At 45.4% G+C, this 21,473-nt stretch overlaps 1 protein-coding gene across 1 annotated transcript in view; it reads left to right on the forward strand.

The window, feature by feature from the left end:
• The window catches only part of ephb3a (eph receptor B3a), a 41,482-nt gene extending 21,671 nt beyond the window's left edge, over positions 1 to 19,811 (forward strand). Inside the window, exons 6-15 of the mRNA XM_052477231.1 lie at positions 413 to 537; positions 1,152 to 1,308; positions 2,255 to 2,363; positions 2,622 to 2,674; positions 3,503 to 3,625; positions 6,442 to 6,689; positions 12,426 to 12,641; positions 13,035 to 13,184; positions 15,073 to 15,266; positions 17,792 to 19,811. Coding sequence (XP_052333191.1) covers positions 413 to 537; positions 1,152 to 1,308; positions 2,255 to 2,363; positions 2,622 to 2,674; positions 3,503 to 3,625; positions 6,442 to 6,689; positions 12,426 to 12,641; positions 13,035 to 13,184; positions 15,073 to 15,266; positions 17,792 to 17,906 — 1,490 coding nt within the window. The 3' untranslated portion in view covers positions 17,907 to 19,811. The remainder of the gene's footprint in view (positions 1 to 412; positions 538 to 1,151; positions 1,309 to 2,254; positions 2,364 to 2,621; positions 2,675 to 3,502; positions 3,626 to 6,441; positions 6,690 to 12,425; positions 12,642 to 13,034; positions 13,185 to 15,072; positions 15,267 to 17,791) is intronic.
• Positions 19,812 to 21,473: the final 1,662 nt, after the last annotated feature.

Below are 21,473 nucleotides of genomic sequence, written 5' to 3' on the forward strand. Positions count from 1 at the left end.
CACTGTAAGTAAAGTAGCTACCTACCACTTAACATCGCCTCTCTGACTACACAACGACACACCACTCAATGGCACCAACTTTACCACTCAACTCAGGTTAGCAGCAACAAAGTCATCTACTTTCTACCGTCTCATCTTGTTCTCAGGAACTGATGCTTTGTGTGAGTTTATGGCCTCAGTATGTGTCATTTCAGCTTAGTACCAAATCAATAAACTGAAATGTCATGGAGAATGGTCAGATAAATGTCATGGTAAGAAGTCAGATAATCGTAAACAATGCTAGACGAAGAGCTTGTACACGTTGCGAATTTCATTTAGACAGTGGAACAAAAATGCTCTTAACATATTCAACATGAAAGCTTGCATTTCTTTTGACTTATTTACATCACCCTCTTTTGTTGTCCAATCACAGCACCGTCAGCAATACCCACAGTGCACCTGATGAGGTCAACGTCAGACACCCTCAGCCTGTCCTGGCTTCCCCCAGAGAAACCCAACGGGGTCATCCTGGATTACGAGATAAAGTACTACGAAAGGGTAAGACACTGTTTTATAGCCTGGTCCCAGATCTGTTTGTGCTGTATAGCCAACTTGTAGGTGTTGACTATACAGCACAAACGCATCTGGGACCAGGCTCACTGTTCTCTGATTCAACCATGATTTACATTAGAAACATTTACTCTGTACTTTAAGTTTGAAGAGTCACTGGAAAGAAAACAATTGTACAAAATATGTTAGAAAAGTAAATATTGCATCTTTTGTCTGATGTATCTGGGTTGTTTTTGGCATTTCACAGGTTAGCGCTCACTTGATGCAGATGTGTATTGTTTTCTTCAGCAGCATCAGCATCATGTGTCCGATGGACATAGACATGCTGCTCATATAGAAAAGACTATGAACCAAATTAACTCAACTACATCAAGTGAATGCTGTCCCTTTTTTCAAAAAGAAAAATAATTTAGCTTTTTTTTTTCGATTCCAATCCATGTGTTGTCGGGGTTCCTCAAGGTTTTCTTGCTTCTAGGGAGTTTTCCTTGTCAGTCTGCCTCTGATTTCCGTCTAAGCTGTGTTACTGTCAAATCATGTGACAGCTGCTGATGTTAAAAGGGTTTCATAAGTACATTTGTTCGATTGATTGATGTGTTCCATAGGGCCAGGCCATGTCACACACGGTGACGGCCCAGCACAGCTCAACCCGTGTGGAGGGACTGAGGGCTGCCACTCCCTACGTTGTCCAGGTCCGGGCTCGCACTGTGGCTGGCTACGGACACTACAGTATCCCTATGGACTTCAGCACCTCCATACACAGTAAGCATTTTTCTCTCTCTCTCTCTCTCTCTCTCTCTCTCTCTCTCTCTCTCTCTCTCTCCTCCTGTGCTCCTTCGTTGTCTCATTCTTTCTCTCTGTGCTCTGTGTCGAGCTCTTCCTCCCCATCTGTCTCTGTGCCTCTTACTTTCCCTCTGTCTCTCTTCCTTTTCTGCCTTCACGAGTTCATTGTCTTTTTCTCCTCCTCTTTCTGTCTCTCTCTCTCTCTCCCTTCACTGTTTTTCAGTATCCTCCACCATCGCTAACGCCTTTCATGTTTGTTTTTCACCGGCGTTTCAAAGCTTTTCTATGTTCACTTTAATCCACCCAAGTAGTGAAAGAACACTGAAGAAGTTGTCTGTTTAAAAAATATATATATTTGCTCTTAATGGCTGTGTGATATTTCTACAGTCTATTACGGAAGCAGATTAATGCAGGATTAATACATGTAAAAACATTGAAATAAAATGTCTTGTTTTTCAATATGCGTGTTTTCTTTTTTACCAGAGTGCATTGCTTTTTGGAATAAGTAAGTAGCCTTGCGTAAGGCTTGGCTTCTAGGAGCAGCAGCCAGTCTCCTGTTTCTGTAGCGTGAGGCAGCTTGATGTGCAGGACGCTAGTCTATCGCAAGGCCTTAACCCCAATCTAATTCAATGCTGAGTGCCAAGCAGAGACGCACTGGCCGGGGATCGAACTCCCAACCTTCCAATCGCAGGGTTGGACACTAACCACAAGGCCACTAACTTGGCTTTTTTAGTTTTTATAAAGCGCTTTTTTTTATTGTGTCTAAATGAAAAACTAAAAACAGATTGGAATATAATTCACATCCCATTTATTTTGTTTTGGCATGAATCCGTTTGCACATTTCACTAGCTGTTTCTTTTAAGAATCCCTCAGTGACATTTCAGGTGATTATTGTTTGTTTATCATTGTTTATGTTATTTCTCAGGTGACCCTCAGAAATCGGTGCAGGACCAGCTGCCGCTCATCGTGGGCTCGGCGTCGGCCGGTCTAGTGGTCATTGTTGCCATTGTGGTCATGGCCATAGTTTGCTCTAGGTAAGTTGTGTTTTTTTTATATGTATCTAGGCCTTTTTGGTCATTATTTGGCAACTTATTTGGCAACTTCTTGAATCCTCAAAAAAGACTTAGAAAGGCTTAAGCCAACCTTAGCATTGTTCCATTCCTCCAATCCCGACTGTCTGAATACAATCTGTTATCTTCCGCTTGTTATATGAAAGCACCCTGTGGAGTGCCAGCCAGGAATGAGGATTGATCATACGAATGAGATTGTGCGTGTGTGGTCCTTGTTTGCAGGAAGCAACACAGCGGTTCGGAGCTGGAGTACACAGAGAAGCTGCAGCAGTACGGTGAGCACTGGGGGAGAGTGTGTGGGTAATGGGGGAGCGGGTTGTAAATTTTATTTTACCTTTATTTTACTAGGCAAGTCAGTTAAGAACAAATTCTTATTTTCAATGACGGCCTAGTGGGTTAACTGCCTGTTCAGGGGCAGAACGACAGATTTGTACCTTGTCAGCTCGGGGGCTTGAACCTTTCGGTTACTAGTCCAACGCTCTAACCACTAGGCTACCCTGCCGCCCTGTGTGTGTCTTTGGGGCAGGGGGTTGTGCTTTTGTGAGTGTGTGTTTGGGGAGGGTGTTGTGTGTTTGTGCAGCAGCGGTACGGTGAGCACTGGGGGAGGGGGCGTGTGTTGGGGGCAGGAGGTTGTGTGTGTGTGTTGGGGGAAGCGGGTTGTGTGTGTTGGGGGCAGGGGGTTGTGTGTGTTGGGGGGGGGGTTGTGTATTTGTGTGTGTGTTTGGGGAGGAGGTTGTGTGTGTGTGCCTGTGTCTGTGTGTGTGTGCATACTATACAACTCTAATCCTGAAGAGCTGCAGCTTCTGTGGTCCTTTGTTCAAACCAAGACGGTAAACCACCTGATTGAATGAATTATTCAGTCATCTGACCAAGGCAGGAAACTGCATTTGCTCACACAAAACCAGGATTATCTAGATCAGGTTTATCAAACCCTCCCCCCGCTCTTCAAGACTCCCGAGCTGTGTGATAGATATGCTCATATGCTGTTCATGCTTCCAATTTGAGACCAGTCATGACTGTATTATAGTCACTCAGTGTGTGTGTTCAAGACCTGGCGAAAAACATCTGATGCAATCCTCCCTTCATTCATTTCATCTCTCTAGTTTCCCCGGGGGTGAAAGTATACATTGACCCGTTCACTTATGAGGACCCCAACGAGGCCATCCACGAGTTTGCCAAGGAGATAGACATCTCGTGCGTGAAGATCGAGGAGGTCATTGGTGCAGGTAACCAATATAGCTATATAGCTATATTTTTTCAGGGGGTAGATCAGCTTTAATATTGCAGATAGTTTGCGGCTTCCATCAATGTAATTGTCTACATAATTTCCAATCCCCATATTTTTTGTATAAATATAGAATATATATGCTTTCATTATTTTCCCCTAACCCTACCATCCCTCCCCTAATTGGAGTAAACTAATGGACACCAACACTTAGGCTTCTACTTCCAGCTTATTCATACTATATACATTTTACGGACACCAAACATTTTACAAAATGTATCTTTTGTTTGTTTTTAGTCCCAGCCTTCAGCTCCACTCAACCCCTCCCATCTATCTCTGAACACCATCCAGTCCCAGCCTTCAGCTCCACTCAACCCCTCCCATCTATCTCTGAACACCATACAGTCCCAGCCTTCAGCTCCACTCAACCCCTCCCATCTATCTCTGAACACCATCCAGTCCCAGCCTTTAGCTCCACTCAACCCCTCCCATCTATCTCTGAACACCATCCAGTCCCAGCCTTTAGCTACCCTCAACCCCTCCCATCTATCTCTGAACACCATCCAGTCCCAGCCTTCAGCTCCACTCAACCCCTCCCATCTATCTCTGAACACCATCCAGTCCCAGCCTTTAGCTACCCTCAACCCCTCCCATCTATCTCTGAACACCATCCAGTCCCAGCCTTCAGCTCCACTCAACCCCTCCCATCTATCTCTGAACACCATCCAGTCCCAGCCTTCAGCTCCACTCAACCCCTCCCATCTATCTCTGAACACCATCCAGTCCCAGCCTTCAGCTCCACTCAACCCCTCCCATCTATCTCTGAACACCATCCAGTCCCAGCCTTTAGCTACCCTCAACCCCTCCCATCTATCTCTGAACACCATCCAGTCCCAGCCTTTAGCTCCACTCAACCCCTCCCATCTATCTCTGAACACCATCCAGTCCCAGCCTTCAGCTCCACTCAACCCCTCCCATCTATCTCTGAACACCATACAGTCCCAGCCTTCAGCTCCACTCAACCCCTCCCATCTATCTCTGAACACCATCCAGTCCCAGCCTTTAGCTCCACTCAACCCCTCCCATCTATCTCTGAACACCATCCAGTCCCAGCCTTTAGCTACCCTCAACCCCTCCCATCTATCTCTGAACACCATCCAGTCCCAGCCTTCAGCTCCACTCAACCCCTCCCATCTATCTCTGAACACCATCCAGTCCCAGCCTTTAGCTACCCTCAACCCCTCCCATCTATCTCTGAACACCATCCAGTCCCAGCCTTCAGCTCCACTCAACCCCTCCCATCTATCTCTGAACACCATCCAGTCCCAGCCTTCAGCTCCACTCAACCCCTCCCATCTATCTCTGAACACCATCCAGTCCCAGCCTTCAGCTCCACTCAACCCCTCCCATCTATCTCTGAACACCATCCAGTCCCAGCCTTCAGCTCCACTCAACCCCTCCCATCTATCTCTGAACACCATCCAGTCCCAGCCTTTAGCTACCCTCAACCCCTCCCATCTATCTCTGAACACCATCCAGTTTTGATTTCTATTTGCCACATATTTTTCGACTGTGCTGTGATGCTTCACAAAAGTTCTGAACTTTAGATTCTACATATTGTAAATTAAAGCTAACATTTTTTTGCTAGAGTATTATGATGTTATTGATCGATTGACTATGCCTTTTTAAAATCACCCAGCAGTTGCTATTTGCAGAGTTAGCTCCAGGTAAATTGTTGCAATTCTTCTGCCATTCCTGAACCTGTGACCAAAAACAAGCTACGTATGGACAGTACCAAAACAAATGATCTAATGATTCTGTCTCCTCGCAGCAAAATCTGCTGGTTGTATCCCCCATAATATATAACATTCTATTGGTTGCAATAATTTTGTACAACATTTTAATTTAAAAACTTGAGTTTTGAATCCATGGTTGTTTTGTGTATCAGTTCATAAACCATGTGCCATGGAATTTTTTAATTTATCACCATTTTCCTTAGACAATTTTGGTCTTTAATGCAGGGTCGACAGACAAGTTCCTTACTTCTCCCCCTTCCACTTTCCTCTTCCATTTTTGCATTAATGCTGCAATTAGTTGGTTGTAATTTTAAGTAGAGCAGACATTTCCATATATTTTTGTTAGCTGCATGTGTGACATAACTATAATTTTCAAAGATTATACCTTTTTTAGTGCGGCCTTTTTGAAATGTGGATTTTAAGGGGTAGGCTTTTTTGGAGTCGATTGTGTTTTGGGGAGTGGTCAATGCTGAGGGGGGGGGTTGGTTGAACAGGATTTGTGCTGGGTGGGCAGTGTGTGTGTTCAGAGGATGGGCAGCGGTTGTTGAGAGGGTATGCGTGTATTGGAGGGGGAGTTTGGAGTGTCTGCTTCTGTCATCCACCAAGTCTGCTGTTTCTTCTCTAAGAGCATGTCTTTCTATCTCCCAACTTCAACCTTGAATGCCTCCTTTGCTTTTCTCTTTTTCTCTTCTTTTCCTTTTTAAACACACAACTTTTTACCAAGGCACCAAAACCCCCAAGCTCCTCATCCGTCCCCTCTCCCCCTACACCGGTCCCAGGCACCACTCCCGGTCGCAGGTTGATCTTTCCGTCCCTCAATCCCTCCCCAACCTCTCAGACCCCTGAGCTCTCGCTCTCTTTTCCTCCCCTCCTCACAAACTCCATCCCTTCCATCTCTTCCTCCTCGTCTTCCTCTTCTTCCTCCTCAGTTCAAACCAGTAATGCTCCCTCTCCCTTACTCCCCCCTCCCCAATCCACACTCCCTCCTCCGCTCCTTCCACTCACTCCCTTCCCCACCCAGGTGAGTTCGGGGAGGTGTGCCGCGGGCGCCTGAAGCAGGCCAGCCGCCGTGAGGGGGTGGTGGCCATCAAAACACTGAAGGCGGGTTACACAGAGCGCCAGAGGCGGGATTTCCTGGGGGAAGCGTCAATCATGGGCCAGTTCGACCACCCCAATGTGATCCGGCTGGAGGGCGTGCTGACCCGCAGCTGCCCCGTGCTCATCATCACCGAGTTCATGGAGAACGGAGCGTTGGACTCCTTCCTCAGGGTGAGTGAGGCTGACACAAGTTGTGGCGACATGAGGAATTGTACATGACAACTCTGGTTGATATTGATAGCCTAGGAGTTGTATACTGTTTAAAATCCCAAGGCTCATGGAGAATGGAGCGCGGGGCTCCTTCCTCGGGGGAACACTGACTGAGTTGTGACGATGCATGGAATCATACAGGACACATTCACTCCCCGATATCGAGTCTACCCTACCGAATCAAATCCTGGAGTCACGCATTATCACACGTACTGTGCGACCACCGACTCACCAGTGGAGGCTTTGAGTCGTACCGAACACACACCAGTTATGACAATCCGTGGAACCGTTCCTGACCCCTCTGATGAATATTGATAGCGGCTGTGCTGAAGATCCTAAGACCTGCATAGTTATACACGATACAGCTGACGGATAGGGATTCTCCTGCACAAAACCATTGATGGAGCTACTCTTTGACTGTGCTACGTAAAAGCCTGGGGACGAGCACAATTGCACATAGCACCTCCTACACATCAGTGGATGCTGAACAAATCCGCGGGGGGAGTAGAGAACTTCTGCAACTTTCCAGAGTTCTATTACATGACACCTACTGTAATGACAGTGGGTGGTGTACACACACAGCAATGCTCCCTGACTCAGTTGGAGCTCGTTTTGAGTTTGTTTTTCTTTAACCCATATATTACCAGGTAAGTTGACTGAGACGACGTTCTCATTTACAGCAACGACCTGGGGATTAGTTAAAGGGAAGCGGAAAGGGACGACTAGGTGGCCGTGTTGGTATGAGGGCCAGATTGGGAATTTAGCCAGGACACCGGGGTTAACACCAGTGCCATGGGATCGTGTAGTGACCACAGAGAGTCAGGACACCCGTTTAGCGTCCCACCCGAAAGACGGCACCCTACACAGGGCAATGTCCCCAATCACTGCTCTGGGGCATTGGGATCTTTTTTTTAGACCAGAGGAAAGAAAGAGTGCCTCCTACTGGCCCCCACCCCAACACCACTTCCAACCAGGACCAACCATGCTTAGCTTCAGAGGCAAGCCAGCAGTGGAATGCAGGGTGGTATGCTGCATGCTTACATAAAGTGTAGCTCCTTTCCTTTAAGAGTACACCAAGATCCCGCCTCCGAATCAAAAAAACAACAACCCAGATTTAACCTTGAACCAGGAAAGACCCTAGAGCTTACAGACAAGGTTAACGTAGTCATTCACAAATGATCTCTCTCAGAGGACAGTGAGGAAACTTAAGACCATGCACCACAGTGCAACCTCCATAGCCCTCCTTGTCTTATCTCATCTTGTGACTGAAGAGCAGCTTCTCACTCCTTCTCACGCACTCCTCTCAGTCAGATGTCCATCTAACCGTGTGTGTGTGTGTGTGAATCATGGATACACTCTGCCGTGATCTAGTGATGGCCCGCCAAACTATTGTGCCTGACTATGGGATGCAGGCAGAACAACACACACACAACACATGCATAACAAGAACAAACATGTTTGCACGTAAGGACAAACACACACACACACACACACACACACACACACACACACACACACACACACACACACACACACACACACACACACACACACACACACACACACACACACACACACAGCATATGTTTTACTATCCTTGTGGGGACCTAAAATGCATTTCCATTCAAAATCATGTTTTCCCTAACCTTTAACCCTAAACCTAACCCCTAACCCTAATCTAACCCCTAAACCTAACCATAAAACCTAACCCTAATTGTAACCCTAACCCTAAACTCTAATCCTAAAATAGCCTTTGTCCTTGTGGGAACCTGGGAAATGTCTCCATGAGGAATAATTTGACTTGTTTTTTCTTTTTGGGGGCTTTTGGGGATTTTCGGTACCCACGAGAATAGTAATACAAGCCCCCTAACAGACCTAACCATCTATGCCTGTTATGAAGCATTTTGTTTACATATCCATCCAAAACTTGTTTTCCTGTCAAACTAAATCTGAGTGTAGAGTACAAAACAGAATGTTTACATATCCATCCAAACTTGTTTTCCTGTCAAACTAAATCTGAGTGTAGAGTACAAAACAGAATGTTTACACATTTGGCATGTTTAGAATGTTTCCCTCTTGAGTTGTTGAGAAACAAACCTTAATTTCCAGGCTCCCTCGTGAGACTGTATGGCATCAAATTAAATCAAACTTTATTAGTCACAAATGCTTACTTTACCAACAATGCAGTTTAAGAAAGAGTTCCAAATCAAATCCAATTTTATTGGTCACATACACATGGTTAGCAGATGTTAATGCGAGTGTAGCGAAATGCTTGTGCTTCTCCGACAATGCAGTAATATCAAACAAGTAATCTAACAAATTCACAACAGCTACTTTATACACACAAATGTGAAGGGGTGAATAAGAATATGTACATATAAATATTTAAACGAGCGATGGCCGTGAGGCATAGGCAAGATGAGTAATGCATAGACATATGAGATGAGTAATGTACTGTTAGGAAAATATTTACCAAATAAACTAAAGTAAAAAGTAACACAATAAAATAACAATACCAAGGCTTTATACAGGGGGTACCAGTACCGAGTTAATGTGAGGGGGTACAGGTTAGTCGAGGTAATTTGTAGATTGAGGTAGGGGTAAAGTGACTATGCAAAGATAATAAACAACTAGTGGCAGCAGTGTAAAAACAAATGGGGGGGTCAATGTAAATAGTCTTGGTGGCCATTTGATTAATTGTTCAGCAGTCTATTGGCTTGGGGGTAGAAGCTGTTAAGGAGCCTTTTGGTCCTAGACTTGGCGCATCGGTACCGCTTGCCGTGCGGTAGCAGAGAAAACAGTCTATAACTTGTTATATACTTATAACCTGGAGTCTTTGACCATTTTTGAGGCTTTCCTCTGACACTGCTTAGTATATAGGTCCTGGATGGCAGGAAGCTTGGCCCCAGTGATGTACTGGGCCGTACGCACTACCTTCTGTAGCGCCTTACAGTCAGATGCCGAGCAGTTTCCATACCAGACAGTGATGCAACCAATCAGGATGCTCTCGATGGTGCAGTTGTATAATTTTTGAGGATCTGGGGACCCAGACAAATCTTTTCAGGCACTTGAGGGGGAAAAGGTGTTGTCATGCCCTCTTCACAACTACATGTATCTTGGTGTGTTTGGACCATGATAGTTTGTTGGTGATGTGGACACCAAGGAACTTGAAACTCTCTACTCGCTCCACCACAGCCCCATCGATGTTAATGGGGGCCTGTTCGGCCCACCTTTTCCTGTAGTCCAAGATCAGCTCCTTTGTCTTGCTCACATTGAGGGAGAGGCTGTTGTCCTGGCACCACATAGCCAGGTCTCTGACCTCCTCCGACTATAGGCGGTCTCATTGTTGTCGGTAATCAGACCTACCAGTAATGATGGTGTTGGAGTTGTGTTTGGCCACACAGTCGTGGGTGAACCGGAAGTACAGGAGGGGACTAAGCACGCACCCCTGAGGGGCCCTAGTGTTGAGGATCAGCATGGCAGATGTGTTGTTGCCTACCCTTACCTCCTGGTGGTGGCCCATAAGGAAGTCCAGGATCCAGTTGCAGAGGGAGGTGTTTAGTCCCAGGGTCCTTAGCTTAGTGATGAGCTTTGTGGGCACTATCGTGTTGAACGCTGAGCTGTAGGCAATGAAGAGCATTCTCACATAGGTGTTCCTTTTGTCCAGGTGGGAAAGGGCATTGTGGAGTGCGACTGAGATTGCTCATCTGTGGATCTGTTGGAGCGGTATGCGAATTGGAGTGGGTCTAGGGTATTCAGGATGATGCTGTTGATGTGAACCATGACTCGCCTTTCAAAGCACTTACCGGCTACCGACTACCGAGTGCTACAGGGCAGTAATCATTTAAGCAGGTTACCTTCGCTTCCTTGGGCACAGGGACTATGGTGTTCTGCTTGAAATATATAGGTATTACAGACACTGTCAGGGAGAGGTTGAAAATCTCAGTGAAGACACTTGCCAGTTGGTCCACGCATGCTTTGAGTACACGTCCTGGTAATCTGTCTGGACCCGCGGTTTTGGGAATGTTGACCTGTGTAAAAGTCACGCTCACATCGGCTACCAAGAGAGATATCACGCAGTCGTCCGGAACGGCTGGTGCTCTCATGCATGAACAATACTAATAAGAAATGGGACTGATTATGTATTGGAGCTGGTAATAGAAATATAATTTCTAGAACAAAAATGCCCATTCAAGTCATGGAGCCATGATTTTCCATTCTAGTTATTCTAATTCTGTGGAGCTGTAGTGAGGGTAAGCATGGTTAGCATGGCACCATCAATGTAACGCTCATTTCCTTTCAGTCAAGACTGGATTACGCAGAAAAAGGTTGAACCTCTTGTCGTTCTGTGAAAGGACAATTGAATTCTAACTGTAACTAGTTGACAGCGTACTTTCCTATTCACTTTCACGCTGTTTCATCTGTAGTTACACACAGAAACACACATACACACAGCACAACACATGGAATTTAGTTATTAAATATTCATTTAAATTATTCATCTTATTAGATTGGGTCAGACAGCTTGAAAAAATGTGTCTGTTGCAGACTGACAGAACCAGTCATGGATGGTTATGGCATATGTCATGATTATGTTTGTGTAAGCTTAGGGACTGACTGACTTCATCTACCGATTCCCTCTCTCTCTCCCTCCCCTCTTACCTTTTCCTCACCCATCTCCCCCTTCTCTTTCTCCCTCCTCTTACTTTTTTTCTCACCCATCCCCCCTTCCCTCTCTCTCCCTCTTTTCTTACTTTCCTCGCCCATCCTCCTTCTCTCTCTCCCTCCTTTCTTACTTTTTCCTCACCCATCCCCCCTTCTCTCTCTCCCTCCTTTCTCACTTTCCTCACCCATCCCCCCTTCCCTCTCTCTCCCTCCTTTCTTACTTTCCTCACCCATCCTCCTTCTCTCTCTCCCTCCTTTCTTACTTTTTCCTCACCATCCCCCTTCTCTCTCTCCCTCCTTTCTTACTTTCCTCACCCATCCTCCTTCTCTCTCTCCCTCCTTTCTTACTTTTTCCTCACCATCCCCCTTCTCTCTCTCCCTCCTTTCTTACTTTTTCCTCACCCATCTCCCCCTTCCCTCTCTCTCCCTCCTTTCTTACTTTTTCCTCACCCATCTCCCCCTTCCCTCTCTCTCCCTCCTTTCTTACTTTTTCCTCACCCATCTCCCCCTTCTCTCTCTCTCCCTCCTTTCTTACTTTTTCCTCACCCATCTCCCCCTTCCCTCTCTCTCCCTCCTTTCTTACTTTTTCCTCACCCATCTCCCCCTTCCCTCTCTCTCCCCTCCTTTCTTACTTTTTCCTCACCCATCCCCCCTTCTCTCTCTCCCTCCTTTCTTACTTTTTCCTCACCCATCCCCCTTCTCTCTCTCCCTCCTTTCTTACTTTTTCCTCACCCATCCCCCTTCTCTCTCTCCCTCCTTTCTTACTTTTTCCTCACCCATCCCCCCTTCTCTCTCTCCCTCCTTTCTTACTTTTTCCTCACCCATCCCCCCTTCTCTCTCTCTCCCTCCTTTCTTACTTTTTCCTCACCCATTTCCCCCTTCTCTCTCCTCTCCCTTCTGTCTCTCTTTCCTTCTTCTTCCTTCTGTATTTTTCTCCCTTTCACATTCCCCTCTATCTACACCCCTCCCTGTCTGCATTACTCCTCTATTTCACTACCTCACTCACCCCCATTCCCCACCCATACCTCACAGCTGAATGATGGGCGCTTCACGGTGACCCAGCTGGTGGGCATGCTGCGTGGCATCGCGTCTGGCATGAAGTACCTCTCGGACATGAACTACGTCCACCGGGACCTCGCCGCCCGCAACATCCTGGTCAACAGCAACCTGGTGTGTAAGGTGTCCGACTTCGGTCTGTCCCGTTTCCTGGACGACTCATCAGTCGATCCTACCTACACCAGCTCTCTGGTGAGTGGTGTGGGAGGGAGAGTGTGAGTTGTGGGAGGATCTGCTTGTTGGCTTGATCTGTGTTTATTTGGTATGTCTATGTTTGTCTGTGTGATTGCTTGTTTGTTTGTTTATCTTTGTTTGTTTGCAATTTTGTGTGTAAGTGTGTGTGTGTGCTCACCATTTTTTTTGTCTCTCTGCAGTCTGTATATGAGAGTATGCCTGGGTGCATGTCTGCCTGTGTGTGAATGCGTCTCTGCCTGTGTGTGGGTGCATCTCTGCCTGTGTGTGGGTGCGTCTCTGCCTGTGTGTGGGTGCGTCTCTGCCTGTGTGTGGGTGCTTCTCTGACTGTGTTTACTCCATCGCACAGCATGCTCCAATGTAGCAACCCTGCCTCTCCCTGTGTCTCTGCAGGGAGGTAAGATTCCCATCCGCTGGACCGCCCCCGAGGCCATCGCCTTCAGGAAGTTCACCTCGGCCAGTGACGCGTGGAGTTACGGAATCGTCATGTGGGAGGTGGTATCCTACGGAGAAAGGCCCTACTGGGACATGAGCAACCAGGATGTGAGTTAGTTATACGCACTGAACAAAAATATAAACGCAACATGTAAAGTGTTGGTCCCATGTTTCATAAGCTGAAATGAAATGAAAGGTCCCAGAAATGTTCCATAATTAGAAAAGGCTTATGTCTCTCAAATGTTGTGCACAAATTTGTTTAAATCCCTGATAGTGAGCATTTCTCCTTTGCCAATATAATCCATCCACTTGACAGGTGTGGCATATCAAGAAGCTGATTAAACAGCATGATTTATCACAGGTGCACCTTGTGCTGGGGGGGCAATAAAAGTCCACTCAAAAATGTGCAGTTTTGTCACGCAACACAATGCCACAGATGTCTCAAGTTGTGAAGGAGTGTGCAATTGGCCTGCTGACTGCAGGAACGTCCACCAGAGCTGTTGCCAGACAATTGATTGTTTAATTCTCCTACCACAAGCGTCGTTTTAGAGAATTTGGCAGTACGTCCAACTGGCCTCACAACCGCAGACCCACGTGTATGGCGTTGTGTTGTCAAGCGGTTTGCCAATGTCAACGACGTGAACAGAGTGCTCCATGGTTGCGGTACGAACCCGCCTAGTGGGCCACCCATATCCATAGTTTAGGGCCAATTCGTTGATTTCAATGAACTGATTTCCTCATATGAACAATAACTCAGCGAAGTCTGTGAAGTTGTTGCATGTTTCGTTGAATATCTTTGGGTTATACTCTCTGCCTACTCTTTCGATAGAGTCTTCCACAACACTCGCATGCTCCTTATTTATGTATTCCATTATGTATTCATGGTATTGATTTGATAGGGACAGTGCACACGAATCGAACCGTTTTCAGGGTGAAAGTCAATGTCAAAGAACCGGAGTTAGCGACAAAGCTCATTTTAGTCCCTGTAATAAACAACCTAAAATGAAGTGTTGGTAATGTATTAACCGCCTGTTTAATTTCAGGACGGCTCGTTTACATTTTGCCAGTGACATTGCAGCCTCGATCTTTTAGCTTGAGCTTGACAGTTATGCTTAAGTGTGTTTTTATCTTCACTGTGCAGGTGGTCAGTGCGGCTGTGTGCCTGGGTTGGCGTTTTTTGACATTTTACTTGACTTTATTGCCTCCTGCCACCCCTATCTACACCTGCATCTTCACCCCACAAGATATTTACTACGGCAGAGTAGTAAACACACACACACACACACACACACACACACACACACACACACACACACACACACACACACACTCTCTATCCCCGCAACACATCTTACCATCTCACTGGGCTTCGACCTTATTAATAAATAGAGAACAATGATGCTCGTCCCAGCGTGTTGCGTTTTACTACTGCAGCTAGTTTCAATAGAGCAGCACAGAAAAGTGGGAATAGTAATAGGAGAGATTTTGTATGATACCCGGAGGCTCATTACCATTACAGGGAGATGCCATTCAAATACATACAGACAGCATATGGATATGAATAGCTTCCCCGTACAGAGACACGTCATAACAAATCAATGAGAAAACAAAAAGGGATGTTGTGGAGTGCAGTAGAGAGATTCATTATCATGATCAAAGAAACACAACTGCTTCGTAGCAAGCAGTTGAAAATGCGTACGCAAAGTGAAGGTATGAAAATGAGTCAAGGGGAACAGCTTTATTTTATTCCACCGTGAATTATAAATGTAACATTCTCCTTTTGAATTGCCAGATTTTTTTTTTTGGGGGAATATTGTATTATATCACAACATATTCTATCGCGTTGTAGAGTGTCATATTGTGCCGTAGAGTATCGTATCGAAATTGTATTGTATTTTGTTGTGACATAATCGTATCATATTGCATTGCATCGCAAGATATATGGTGTTGCATTGTGCCGTACTGTATATCATATTAACTCTTTTACTTTCTGTAGGTGATGACTGCTGTGGAGCAGGACTACCGCTTGCCCCCTCCCATGGACTGCCCCATGGTGCTGCACCAGCTCATGCTGGAGTGCTGGGTAAAGGAGAGGAACCTGAGGCCAAAGTTCTGCCAAATCGTCAGCACCCTGGACAAGCTTCTCCGCAACGCCGCCACCCTCAAGGTGGTCACCAGCACATACTCGGGGTGAGTGGAGGGGACTGGAAAGCGTTATTTTTGACTTGCACAACAAGACCGGTGTTAAGACAAAGTAACAAGGCAACAGTTTCAAAATAAGTATATATATATATACACGAGTGTGCAGGAGAGATCAGAAACATAAGAGATTATACAATCTTTATTGTTGGTTTGATTTGTTGTTTTGGGGTGCGATCAACAATATCGACCGTGGTTAGTTGGCCCTAAAATGTACACTGAGTGTACAAAACATTAGGAACACCTACTCTTTCCATGACATAGACTGACCAGGTGAATCCAGGTGATCCCTTATTGATGTCACCTGTTAAATCCACAGGAAGAGACATGATAAAGAAGGATTTCTAAGCTTTGAGACGTGTGTGTGTGTGTGTGTGTGTGTGTGTGTGTGTGTGTGTGTGTGTGTGTGTGTGTGTGTGTGTGTGTGTGTGTGCGATTGAGGGTGAATAGGCAAGTGCCTTTGAAAGGAGTATGGTAGTAGGTGCCAGGTGCACCGGTTTGAGTGTGTCAAGAACTGAAATGCTGCTGGGTTTTTCAAGCTCAACCGTGTCCTGTGTGATTCAAGAATGGTCCACCACCCAGCCAATTTGACACAACTGTGGGAAACATTGAAGTCAACCTGGGCCAGCATCCCTGTGGAACGCTTCCGACACCTTGTGGAGTCCGTGCTTGGACGAATTGAGGCTGTTCTGAGGACAAAAGTGGGTGCAACTCAGTATTAGGAAGGTGTTCCTGATGCTTTGTACACTCAGTGTATGTTTAATGCATCAACTGCTATGTGGCTAAGCTCTGGATCAGCTCTGTTTACCAAACAAAAACCGCAAAATGATCATGTTCCCTCACTTAACAGCTCCTCTCTTGAGCTTCAATAGAGAGCAATAGTAATGATGTCTTTTTGTAGGCACTAACTCCACCATGGCTCATTGGTCAAAGCCTGTGGGGAAACTAATGTTTTCTTTGGAAAGACGTCAAAAGTAAGGTCCGTGGTAAACACAGGCTTAGGAGACCTTATATATAGAAATCTATGAGATAATCTTCATTAGCTAACGTCACTTAGCATTTATGTTGTCCAAACAAACACACAAATCACATAAAGGCTTCATAATTCATATAAGGTCATGTTCACTGACCAAAATTATCTCAAAACGTATAAGATCTCCTAAGCCCTTCCCCCAAACTCCATTCTTTCCCCATTCATTCCCTCCATAGGAACGGCTGGACGAACCAGAGGTTACTCATCATCATCTATGTCTTCGTTTCCGCGTTTCACTGTCGCAGCATTACTCCACGGACGATTCCCATTGCAAGGAGTGGGCCTAATTTCGTGTGGAAACATAATGACTGACCTAGGTTTAATCCCCTGTGCTCTTGGCTGTCTCTTAAATGTAGGTGATAGGACAGAGACAGAGCCGGGGCTGCCGATGCGGAAACAAACTACCGGAGGGCCGAGGTGATGGAGTGTGTGTAATAAGGCAGATTCAGGAGAAGCTAAAAGAGAGGAATGTGTTTAATTAGGTTGCTAATTAGCTTTTTTTTTTTTATGCTCCGAGGGAGGCCAAGCCATTGCTTTGATGGGTCGAATGGGGAGTTCTATGTATGTGTGTGTCAGTGTGTCTGGCATGTGTTATGCTACATCGCCAGGGTAGTGGGTTCGATTCCCGGGACCACCCATACGTAGAATGTATGCACACATGACTGTAAGTCGCTTTGGATAAAAGCGTCTGCTAAATGGCATATATTATTATTATTATTATTATTATTATATTACTGTATGCAGATGGCATGCGGATGATTCATTTATGGCCTCGTCTGTATGTGACAGCCACAGAGGGAGAGTGAGAGACCCCTATCAAAGGTAGTGCACTATTACAGGGAATAGGGTCCCGTTTGGGATGCAAAAAAAGACAATGTAGCATCCTCAGAAGGTAGATGAAGGAGATACTAGTTTTATTACAAGCCCAGAATGGTGAATTGATTCTGCTCAGAGGTTAAATTGGATTTTGTAATTGGTGGAACTGGCTTCTAAAATAGGTTGTCTTTTCCATGATCGGGATCAACACATATGTGATCGATTCTCACTGCGTGCTGCCTCCCATCCTCAATGTTGTTGCCAGCGTAATACTATACCTAAACACAGCAGCATTCTTCAATCCTGGTCCTGGAGAGTCGTCACGGTACGCAGGCTTTTACCAGATGATTATTGTAAATACAAATTTGTACTTAACTGACTTGCCTGCTTAAATAAAGTATTTTTTTATTAACCTTTTAATTAACCACGGTTAAAATATATATATTTTAAAAAGTAACATTTTAAAAAGTAACAAGCCTAATTCAACAAATCAAGGGCTTGATGATTTGTTGATAAGTTGAATGCAATGCGCTACCCTGGGTTGGAACAAAACCCTGCACCCCCTATGGGTCTCCACTCCAAGACCAGGAATTTAATAAGGCTGGTCTAACAATTTGTACTCTTGAAAGATCCACCTGTGACTGATCTTTGCCTTTCTTGTTGACAGGGATCTTTTGCGGATCGGGGGGACACTGCCTGGCCACCACAGGAAGAGTCTAGACAGCAGTCAGAATGATATAGTTCGACAACAGATGAGCACGACTCTCCCCATCAGGGTCTAAGGTTTGGGTCTGGACCAACAAACCAACAAAACAACCAAACCAGAGACAGCATGGGAAACTGGACCCACTAGAAACTACCTAGGAACTCTACTTGCAGAGCCCAATGGATGAATGAATGACCCTACCTAGACAAAACAAACCTTGTCTACTGTAACTAGACAAAACATTGTCCACAGTAGACAAAAACGTCTACTCTACCTAGACGAAACTAACATGGAAAAGGAAGTATCGACTTTGGACAGCTTCAGTAGGGCACCATAGAAAATAGACTTGAGAAGCTTGTGGATAACCCATCATTGATGTTGAATTTGTGAACCGTCCATTGACAGAAAGCCAAACTCCCCCTCAGGTTGTGTTTGCATGTCTGCATGTGCTTTCTGGGATGTGTTCTTTTCCCAAAATGATTTCCATGCCTCCTCTGCCATTATCGTTGACTTTGACCATGGATGGGAATGGGAATGGGAATGGGAATGGGCATGGATACTGTGGACTTCGACGTCTGGAAAGGAACGAGGGCAATGGTGATGCAAAAAAGGCTTGTTCACACATGGGACTTTAAGGATGGGTTCTATGGATTCTAAATGAATGTGGGCACCTGAAAGATTGTATCCCAGTGCCCATTGCCAGAGAAGCTGATTTTAGACGTCTATAACAATTGCTGTTTTTTTTTTAAATCTGGTTTCATCCACTTTCTTTTAAATGTGGTCTTCCATGTTACTGGGAGGTTTTGGTTTCATGGTGCTGTATGTGTTGTTGTGTGTCCTCATCACCTACTCTGGATAAAGTAGGTGACTGAGAAGGATTGGTCTGACTGTACAGGACACACCGTCGTGTGCAATGCCATGCCAAAGTGGAACTGTTGTGGATGAACACCATGGAAACAAGAGACGACGGTTCCGCATCTCTGTTACTCTACAGACATATGCCATATTTTCATACTCTTATTTTATTCAACTATGCCTTGTTTTGGATGCTAAGTTATTACTTATTGTTGAAAAATATATATATATAATATTCACACATTAAACTCAATACACGAAACAGTGAATTTAATGATTAAACAAGAATCAAATATTTTACCGAGGCTGTTGCTCGTAGGAAAGGGTTAATTGTGAACAATAGCTATTTCTAGTCACCAGTTCTGGCTCACATTTTCAACGTGTCAGTACAGTTGTCAATTCCATTATTCTGGACTAGCTGCTGATATCTTAGCCTGGGGCTCCAGTCCCTTTGTGCCTCAACCAACTCCTCTCTGTGTTCATCCATTGTCATGCCTAACATGTTTGTCCTGACAACGGTAGTCAGGGGAGTTGGCTAAAGCACATACAGTACGGAACCAGACTGTTGCTGTGTCAGATCTATTCTTTAGTCAAATGTGTCAAGGATCAATGCAAATGAAAAAGGTCACCAATTGAGATAATAACTATGTGACCGTAACATCAACCTGACCCACAAAATGTTAATGCAGTTTGAATTATTCAGTTAATTACTCTTGTTTTTTAGTTTTTTTTTTAAGTACGACCAGCTGTCAGCATCAATCTCTCACATTAACACTGCCACTGTGCTACAGTTATTATATGATCCCCATCCGTACTACACCAATCCGCTCAGAGTTCATCTTCATTTCACCCTCTGGCCTCCGTGTGAACCCTTGTTTGGATTTTGGTTGCTGGTGAGAGGCAACATCAAAAGGAAAATGACTGTTTAAAGGGGCCATGTACCAGGGAAAAAAAGAAAATCTATGTGAAAGAAGAAAAATACGAAAATGTATGTCCGTCAGTGCAGACTTCTTTCTGTAAGAGTAAGATGTATGGAATTGTAAAAAAAAAAAAAAAAAAAATGAACAAAATACACATTTCTCTTTGAGTATTTTTACGATAATCATATGCAAATAAATTATTAAAGTGATCTATGGTATTCTCTTTGATTTCTCCGCGGGTCCAGCAGAAAGTAATTCCAGGTCTTCTCTTCTTCCAGTTGTAGGACGAACAGAGGAAATAGCAAGTACGTTCAGCTTTTAGGAATATCATATTAGTTATAGAACCCATTCACTTTTAAACTGAATCAAAGACCAGTCCATACAGCTGATTAGTGAGAAAGCAGGACTATAGATTTGCCCTCCGTCGTTGGAGAAGCTTCAAAGAAGCAAGATACACTGGCATCACTCTAAAGCTGGTACTGAATCTTTCTGCATTTGTTGGCAACCTGTACACAATCGCATCATGTCACATCGGTTTTCTCTTGTCAATATTGATGAGCGGAGCTGTCACCCGGCAACACGCTAGCTGCGGAGACTGATGTTATGTTCTTATTGACTGCGTTGAAACGGATCCTCACGGAGGGTTCTGAAGCCCTATGCATATTTAGGGATTTCTTTGGACTCAATGTTGAGCCAGCAGGCATATGATAATCTCCCTGAGGAGAGATCAATGGTGACTTGTCCGTCCTCCTCCGATATGTCCTTGAGAGGGGAGACATACTGTATTTTTACTAGGCCCATCAAGGGAGACATACCATATAGAAACCATATAGAATTGTTAGAGAACTTGCTACTGTGTCCCAGTTCATAAACAACATGGGGATCGTCATTGAGATATATGGGTCAGCTCTGGCATGAATTCCATCTTGTATATAATTGGTATCAGTATATCTGTAATATAGTGTGGCTTGTGGGGAAGATATGCTTCTTCTACTATAGCCCACAGTAAGTTGCATGGTGACGGACAGCACTATTGTAATGGCTTTCTTCCTGGGAAGGAGAGGTGGACAAAAACGCAGCGTGGTTATAGTTCATGGTCATTTAATAAGGTAACTCAAACATGAACAGGAATACAAAACAATGAACGTGAAAACCGAAACAGCCCTATCTGGTACAGAAAACACAAAGACAGGAAACAACCACCCACAAAACCCAACACAAAACAGGCTACCTAAATATGGTTCCCAATCAGAGACAATGACTAACACCTGCCTCTGATTGAGAACCATATCAGGCCAAACATAGAAATAGACAAACCAGACACACAACATAGAATGCCCACCCAGCTCACATCCTGACCAACACTAAAACAAGGAAAACACAAAAGAACTATGGTCAGAACGTGACAGTACCCCACCCCCCCCCCACCCCCCCACGTGGACCCCACTCCATCATTGCCTTAGTCCACCTACTTAGCGTCCTTTGAGTGGCGACCCTCGCCACCGACCTTGGCCTAAGAACCCTAACAGAGGGCCCCACTGGACTGAGGGGCAGCTCAGGACTGAGGGGCAGCTCCGGACTGAGGGTCAGCTCGGGACTGAGGTAGCTCAGGACTGAGGGGCAGCTCAGGACTGAGAGGTAGCTCAGGCTGGTTGACGGCTCTGGCAGCTTCTGGCTGAATGGCGGCTCTGGCGGATCCTGGCTGACTGGCGTCTCTGGCGGATCCTGGCTGACTGGCGACTCAGGTGGATCCGGGCTGACTGCCGGCTCTGGCGGATCCGGGCTGACTGGCGGCCCTGGCGGATCCTGGCTGACTGGCGGCTCTGGCTGACTGGCTGACTGGCGGCTCTGGAATATCCTGACTGACT

Source organism: Oncorhynchus keta, chromosome 23, assembly GCF_023373465.1.
Source record: "Oncorhynchus keta strain PuntledgeMale-10-30-2019 chromosome 23, Oket_V2, whole genome shotgun sequence".
Taxonomy (NCBI): domain Eukaryota; kingdom Metazoa; phylum Chordata; class Actinopteri; order Salmoniformes; family Salmonidae; genus Oncorhynchus; species Oncorhynchus keta.